This window comes from Pristiophorus japonicus, unplaced genomic scaffold, assembly GCF_044704955.1.
Source record: "Pristiophorus japonicus isolate sPriJap1 unplaced genomic scaffold, sPriJap1.hap1 HAP1_SCAFFOLD_29, whole genome shotgun sequence".
NCBI classification, from domain to species: Eukaryota; Metazoa; Chordata; class Chondrichthyes; family Pristiophoridae; genus Pristiophorus; species Pristiophorus japonicus.
The window spans coordinates 2,753,508-2,761,863 of record NW_027252668.1 but is presented as its reverse complement, the minus strand read 5'-3'; the positions used below and the strand labels follow the sequence as shown (position 1 = coordinate 2,761,863).

General features: G+C 46.4%; 2 protein-coding genes across 2 annotated transcripts; both read left to right on the top strand.

The window, feature by feature from the left end:
* Window positions 1–706: 706 nt before the first annotated feature.
* On the top strand, window positions 707–1,084 carry LOC139248187 (histone H2B 1.2-like). The gene has a single exon (XM_070871925.1). The coding sequence runs from the start codon at window positions 707–709 to the stop codon at window positions 1,082–1,084; it is 378 nt and encodes a 125-aa protein (XP_070728026.1).
* A 1,032-nt stretch (window positions 1,085–2,116) lies between these two features.
* Window positions 2,117–2,503, top strand: LOC139248119 (histone H2A-like). The gene has a single exon (XM_070871867.1). It carries the CDS (start codon window positions 2,117–2,119, stop codon window positions 2,501–2,503), a length of 387 nt encoding a protein of 128 aa, XP_070727968.1.
* The last annotated feature ends 5,853 nt before the right edge of the window (window positions 2,504–8,356 follow it).

Below are 8,356 nucleotides of genomic sequence, written 5' to 3'. Positions count from 1 at the left end.
GGTGTCCTGGCCAATACTTATCCCTCGATCAATACAACACAACAGATTATCTGGTCATTATCACATTGCTGTTTATGGGAGCTTGCTGTGCGTGAAATTTCTGCCGCCGTTCCTACATTACTACAGTGTCGACACTTCAAAAAGCACTTCATTGGCTGCGAAGCATGTTTAGAAGTCCGATGGTCGTGAAAGGCGCAATATAAATCCAGGTCACTATTTCTCTACTTGATATTAAATCCCTATGGTTGATAAACTGGGAGTTTCCTGACCAGAAGTCACCCTCAGTCAATCTCGGTTATAAACCGGTCAATGTCTGTTGAACATGTAAAAATCTAGATCGATAAACAGAGCAGCGAGTTTGCTGTTCAGATTATTGAATATATACGAAAAGATTTATGAACCTTGCTCATAAGATTTTTGTCTGCTAACAGAACAGAAACACACAAAGAACAGAGTATAAATCAGGAGGTGTTGCAACACATGACCTCATTCAAGAATTTGAGATTATGGCGAGCAACAAATCTGATTGGTCTCTTTAAACATCCAATCAGAGAGATACAGAACAATGGATATTGACAAGCCAATCACAACCATTGCCTTCCCCCATCCCTCATTAGCATAGGGCTGTGGGCGGAGTGTGGGGCTGCCGATATAATGCGGGTTCGGAGCAGAATTTCCCCAAATCTACGCCTGACGAAACGAGACGATGGCTGACAAAAAGAAAACAGGTCCCGCCAAGAAAGGCGCCAAGAAAGTAATCAAGAAAACCCCAGCGAAAAGCGGCAAGAGGCGCAGAAGGTCGAGGAAGGAGAGTTACGCCATCTACATCTACAAAGTGATGAAGCAGGTTCACCCCGACACCGGCATCTCCTCCAAGGCCATGGGCATCATGAACTCGTTTGTGAGCGATATTTTCGAGCGCATCGCGGGTGAGGCTTCCCGCCTGGCCCATTACAACAAGCGCCGCACCATCAGTTCCCGGGAAATCCAGACCGCCGTGCGCCTGCTGCTGCCCGGGGAGCTGGCCAAGCACGCCGTGTCGGAAGGGACAAAGGCGGTGACCAAATACACCAGCTCCAAGTGAGACTGCCCCGCTGTCCTGAGAGATCAAACCTCAAACACAACGGCTCTTTTAAGAGCCACCCACAACCTCTCTGAACGAGCTGCACAAACGCATCTCCCTTTACACTCTGTTTACTGTAATTATTTCCTGAACAAGTATATTTGAGAACCTTTACACTTCCAGTTGTAGATTTAGTTTTGAATTCTCAGATATCAGTTTCACTGTCTGGTTCCACTTTGCGTCGCTGGAATTTTCCGCCAACTACAAACACGGTCCCTGGTCGCTGTTTCCCTTTGCTCTCAGACCCGTTCATTTTCACCGCCTGCCAAATTAAGAGCTTGTTTTGGGGCTGAGACTCAGATTTCAGTCACACATTCTCTCTCGCAAGCCCTTTTCAAGTTTATTTTTCAATTCCTGTTGCGGGTCAGTCCGTTTATTCAACCGACACTCCCCCGCAGTGTAACAACCCAGAATGGGAGTTCTTACAGAGATCAGAACCGGGGCAGTTTGAACACTCTGTCCCTCTTCTCTTTTCACAGAAGGACCCCCAGTTCTCGACTCACTTTCCGCCTTTGCAGGGGATCGATCGATAATCTGTGAAACACAACTTTTACAAAGATTGAGTTGGAATGTGTCCCGTTACAGAATCGGTGGGGATTGATTCCCGCCCATTAGACAGTTTGAAATAGTACCCGAATTTAATCCTGATTGTAACAGCCTGGAACTTGCAAGGGAAATATGGAATAAGACAAAAGGAATTAAAACGTGTTGGGAAATCTTTGACTAATGGTGAATTTATATTAACATAATCCGCTATTTAAAAATTTCTTGGCGGGGTTTTTGAATTAAAAATCGATATTCTGACTGTTGGAGACAGTAATTTCCGCCCTACTTTCATTGGTGGGCGAACCAGACTGTGACCTGAAAAGACCAATGAAATGCACCACCGAGCGACCAATCACAAATTCGCGCCCTGCATTCCTCCAGAAGGTATAAGAAAGACAGATGTGGGAGGAGTTTCTCATTCTTTCTCTGAACGTGTGGATTGTGGAAATGTCTGGGAGAGGAAAAACCGGAGGTAAAGTTCGGGCCAAGGCCAAGTCTCGCTCCTCGCGGGCCGGACTGCAGTTCCCTGTGGGCCGTGTTCACAGGCATCTGCGAAAGGGGAACTACGCTGACCGTGTGGGTGCCGGAGCCCCGGTCTACATGGCTGCTGTGCTCGAGTATCTGACCGCTGAAATCCTGGAGCTGGCCGGCAACGCGGCCCGCGACAACAAGAAGACCCGCATCATTCCCAGACACCTGCAGCTGGCCATCCGCAACGACGAGGAGCTCAACAAGCTGCTGGGAAAGGTGACCATCGCTCAGGGCGGAGTGCTGCCTAATATCCAGGCTGTGCTACTGCCCAAGAAAACCGCCAGTGCGCCCAAGGGCAAGTAAAGCGGACAGGATTTAATCTAATAACCCAAAGGCTCTTTTCAGAGCCACCCACATTGTCTGTGAAAGGGCTGCTTTCTGTTCTGTGGAACATAATTGTCCAAGATTTAATTTAACATACTATACTGTCATTAAGGTGGGAGTTTGCTGATCAGAAATGAGCCGCAGACATTCTCAGTTATAAGCATAACCATCTAGAAGTCCGGATCATCAAACAGTGCCGCATGTTTGCTGTTAGCCGATATTCTGATCAGCGATTTAATATAGAGGGGGTCTGGCTTCCGAGAAATGCAGAACAGACGGAAGCTGAACGTGAGACCGTTAGTCATTGAACATGTTGGAGAGCCGAATATGAACCGGATGTTAAGAGCTAAGTGTAAAGGGAATGAGCGGTTGATGGGCCCACCGTCTCCTATTCGGGCAATAATTCAAAAAGGGAGAAGTATATACATCCTGAACACATTGATCCATGCAGACCTTTAACCTTTTAATTTTCTGGAGGGAACCAGAATTCCAGCTTTGGTTAATTCAAAATATCCCAAATAGTATCCCACCTGTGCCCGCATTAAGAGCTGGGTTAAAGGTGAGATACAGATTGCAGGCAGCTCGTCCCCTCTCTGGAATTTATCCATCCCATACTCCACACCCAGAGATGGCTATCAGAGAGAGCGATAGAGAGACAGACACAGTATCAGTCTTAAACTCCCGAACTGTGTCTCCATATGATCGCACATTCATGCACAGCACCAGCGGAAAAGACACAGAGACAGACACAGTATCAGTTTTACACTTTGTATCAGTGTCTCCATAATACGCTCAGTAACAGTGTCACACCTTCACGTATCGCACCACAGAGAAACAGAGACATTATCAGTCTTGCACTTCCAACAGTGTTTCAACATCACGCTAAATAACAGTATCCCGCCTTCACAAACAGTAAGAGAGAGCGGATAGAAACTGAGAGGCAGAGAGAGGGGAGACGGCTGAGCGAGAGACAGGAGAGTGCGAGGTAGGGCGATGAGACACAGAAAGAGATGCACAGTATCAGTTCCAGACTGACCGGTGAAGTCCCGTTTTATTCTGAAAGATCCCATTGGAGAGACAGAAGATGCAGTCTCCTCTCTCACTGATATTGTACCAGAGACAGACACATTATTAATCCCACACTGCGGGCCAGTGTCAGAGAGTGAGAGAAACAATGTCACACATTTATCACTCGCTTGCCTGTTGCACTCTCTGCAATCTTGCAGCTCAGCGCCATAAGAACATAACAAATCGGAACAGGAGTAGGCCATTTGGCTCCTCGAGCCTGCTCTGCCATTCAATAAGATCATGGCTGATCTGATCATGGACTCAGCTCCACTTCTCTGCCCCCTCCCCATAACCATTTACTCCCTTATCGCTCAAAAATCTGACTATCTCCGCCTTAAATATATTCAATGACACAGCCTCCACAGTTGTCTGGGGCAGATAATTCCATAGATTTACAGCCCTCCGAGAAGAAATTCCTCCTCATCCCAATTTTAAATGGGCGGTCCTTTATTCTAAAACTATGTAACCTAGTTTTAGTTGCCCCTTTGTGGAAATATCCTCTCTACATCCACCTTGTCAAGCCCCCTCATTATCTTATAAGTTTCAATAAGATCACCTCTCATTCTTCTGATCTCCAATGTGTACAGACCCAACCTACTCAAACCTTTCCTCATAAATCAACCCCCTCATCTCCGGAATCAACCGAGTGAACCTTCTCTGAACAGCCTCCAATGTAATTATATCCTTCCTTAAATACGAAGACCAAAACTGTACACAGTACTCCAGGTGTGGCCTTACCAATACCCTGTACAGTTGTAGCAGGACTTCTCTGCTTTTATACTATGTCCCCCTTGCAATAAAATCCAACGTTCCATTTGTGTTACTGATTACTTGCTATACCTGCACACTGACTTTTTGTGTTTCATGCACAAGGACCCCCAAGGCTCTCTGTACTGCTGCACATTGCAATTTTTCTCCATTTAAATTATAATTTTCTTTTCTATTATTTCTGCCAAAATGGATAACCTCTCATTTTCCCACATTATACTCCATCTGGAAGTGGACCTGAGTCTATGAGCGGATCAGCCATGATTGTATTAAATGTCGGAGCAGGCTCGAGGGGCCATATGGCCTACTCCTGCTCCTATTTCTTATGTTCTTATGTTATTATCTGCCAAATGTTTGCACACTCACTTAGCCTGTCGAGATCCCTTTGCATATCTACTGTGTCCTCATCACAATTTGCTTTCCCACCTATCTTTGTATCATCAGCAAACTTGGCTAAATTAAACTTGGCCCCTTCATCCAAGTCATTAGTATTGATTGTAAATAGTTGACGACCCAGCACCGATCCCTGTGGCACCCAACTCATCACTGTTTGCCAACCGGAAAATGACCCATTTATCCTGATTCTCTGTTTTCTGTTAGTTACCCAATTCTCTATCCATGCTGATATATTGCTCCCAATCTCATGAGCTTTAATCTTGTGCAGTAACCTCTTATGTGGCACCTTATCGAATGCCTTCTGGAAATCCAAATACACCACATCCACAGGTTGTCCCTTATCTACCGTACTGGTTACATCGTCAATGACCTCCAGCAAATTTGTCAAACATGATTTCCCTTTCATAAAACCATGCTGACTCTGCTTGATTCAATCATGCTTTTCCAAATGTCCTGCTACTGCTTCCTTAGTAATGGACTCCAGCATTTTCACAACAACAGATGTTCGGCTAACTGGTCTATAGTTTCCTGCTTTTTGTCTGCCTCCTTTTTTGAACATTTGCAATTTTCCAATCTGCTAGGACCTCCCCAGAATCCAGGAAATTTTGGTAGATTACAAACAATGCATCCACTATCTCTACAGCCACATTTCTTAAGACCACAGGATGTAAGCCACCAGGTCCAGGGGACTTGTCCGTCTTTAGTCCCATTATTTTACCGAGTACTACTTCATTAGTGACAGTGATTGTAATAAGTTCCTCCCTACCTATAACCTCTTGATTGTACACTTCGGTATTACTCACAGTGAGAGTGTTTAAACTAATCTCGGACTCTTTCTGTCAGATATTAACTCCTGCACGGTCCCAGCAAACACTCCCACTCCCTCGTCCCTCCGATGTTTCTGCAGGATTGCTTTGTGAAGACGGGCTCATGGAGAGAGAAATACCCTGCACGGAATGATCCCAAATTGAGCATCTCCAAGGGACAAGGCTCCCAGCTTTAATCATTCTCTGTCCTTTCCCCCCAGGCCCAGTTCCTTTGTCAGATTCTGATAAAAGTAAATTGGGAAAGGTGCACTTTGATTTTTACAGGCTGAATTATTGCAGAGAGCTGCGCATGCGCGGCTCAGCCCCGCCCCCTGTGTCGATTCCCAGTGAGCAGAAGAGCGCATGCGCCCTCCCCTCCCCAAGTCCTGCCTTTGATCGCCATTCACTCTGAGCGAAAGAAGATGGTTTCAAACAGCCCGGAATGGAGAGCCCGCGGCCCCGGGGTAAGGCAGCGAGCAGCAGCCTCCTTACAGCAGCGCAGCGCTTTGGGAGCGTGTCCGCAGATGGGCTCAGAGACCGGCACTGAGTCCGGGGGGAGTCGGGGGCTGTGTGCAAGGGGCGGAGTGGAGCAAGAACCAGTGTCAGTGCGTGGTGTGAGTGGGGGGAGGGAGAGGCCATTCTCGGGCTGTGTGTGTCCAGGGGGAAGGGAGACAGAATGGGCAGAATCTGCTGTTTACAATCATTGCTGCTTTCTCTCTCCTAACCAGGAGTGAACGTTACTGGTTTAGTTCCGTCGGGGGCTGTTTGTTTGTCAGAGGCAGAGTGAAGCAGGAACTAGTTCCGGAACATGGAGTGAGTGGGAGAAGGGAGAGGCCATTCTCGGGCTGTGTGTGGACAGTCTCTTACTTTCTACTTGAGGATAAAATGGTCCTCTGATGATTCTGGTTGTAAGCAGTACTTACAGTAGCATCTCATGGTTCTCCGCAGGCCGTTGCACATGAACCAATGAACGTTACTTGGTAGAGTTTGCTTGATGGCTCCTGCATAAGGATGACACTCGTTAATCGTTTGCACTTCAGTCCCCTGCTCCTGATCTTTGGGCCCCCTGTGTGGAGGGGAGCGGGCAGATCGGAAGGTCTCCTCATCGGACTGCTCCTGGGCATGACCAAGGTTGCCATTAACCGGTTCAGGCCACGGGCGGTCGAGGGGGTGTTCAGCCCGACTGCCTGCCTCTCTTCCGCGGTTATGTTCGAGCCAGGGTGTCCCTGGAGATGGAGCACGCGGTGTTCACCGGTACGCTCGCGGCCTTCTGTGAGAGATGGGCGCCAGAGGGACTGGAGTGCATCATCACCCCCAGGAACCAAATTTTAATTTGATCCATTTAATGCCAAAGTTTAATTTGTCTGTTTTAATGCCCCTTTAATAAGGGGGTACTTGATTTATTGTTTTACTAAAATAGTTGTGTATACAGTGTGGGGTAACAGTGAAAGTAAATCACCTCGCTCTTTCAAATCATTGCTGCTTTCTTTCCCCAAATCAGTAGTGAATGTTCCTGATTCAGTCCCAATCTCACCGTGTCTGTTGTTCTTGGACAGTGAACAGTGGAAACACACCCTGAAGGTGAGGACGTGAGGAGTTTCACAAAGTGTATCTATTGCAGACACCAGGTGAGGAGTGTGGGAGAAGACATTTCAAGCATCGGTTATTTTGTTTTGGTGCATTGAGTTGTCCAGAACCGTTGTTGCTGGTGATCGAGAGACTGTCGCTGCCTCAGATGCATCAGGATCCTGGCTCTGTGACATTCTGTTAACTACACAGGCCCTCAACTCAGTTTCAGAAGACTGAAAACAAGTGTTGTACAGCCCAGGTACTATGGTTATATTCCAGGAAGAGATTCAGAATTTTACAAGTAGTCCCATGGGAGTGGGAGATATAAACCTGAACTGTTCCAATCGGGTGGTCCTATTCATGGACCAGTGCTGTTTGTATCGTGGTTTCCCCTCTCCAGATACTTTACTTTATTATAAACAAACATGTTAATTATAACTTTACTTTTTATATTCTCCCACTCACCTGTCCATATCATAACTAATATTGTTCTTGTATTATTATTCTCAGAGAGAAGTACTTCACTGAGCCTGAATAAATGTGATCTTTACTCCACCCGGAACACAAGGAACAGTACTGTCAGCTCCTTCTCACTCACAGTAAGTATATTATCACTTACAGAGCACAGAGACACAAAACTGGTCTCAATCCTATTGTCATAGGCAGCAGAAGCAGTCAGTCCCACAGTGATCCGAATTTCCAGAGTTACATTATGAATCCCAGAGTCACTTGGAGCAGTACAATAAGATGTTGTTTCAAAGTCCAAACATATCGCACTGAGAGACAGATCCATTTTCACTCACTTACTCACAAACACAGGAACAGACAGACACTGACATAGTGTCAATCCACACTGCTGGCATACACGGACTGTCAACCAGTGCAGGCAGCTCCTTCCCACACACAGTAAGTACATTATCACTCACAGAGCGCAGAGACACAGAACTGGCCTCAATCCTATTATCACAGGCAGCAGAAGCAGTCAGTCCCACAGTAATCCACAGTACAAGAGTTACATTGTGAATCTTACAAGGAGCAGTAGAATCAGACGCTGTTTCACCATTGAAACAGATCAAACTGACATGTAGATTAAACACCCGCACTCACTTGCCAGAGACTGGCAGGTAGAGAATAAAACACACAATCACATACCTTAATATATAAGTTAGAAAGTAAAAACCATACTCTCATATCAGAAGCTGACGGGTACAGAGCAAAAGCAATA

What these genes read in the sequence shown, in the direction of transcription:
- LOC139248187 (XM_070871925.1), top strand. Translation starts at nt 707, where the DNA reads ATGGCTGACAAAAAGAAAACAGGTCCCGCCAAGAAAGGCGCCAAGAAA.
- LOC139248119 (XM_070871867.1), top strand. Translation starts at nt 2,117, where the DNA reads ATGTCTGGGAGAGGAAAAACCGGAGGTAAAGTTCGGGCCAAGGCCAAG.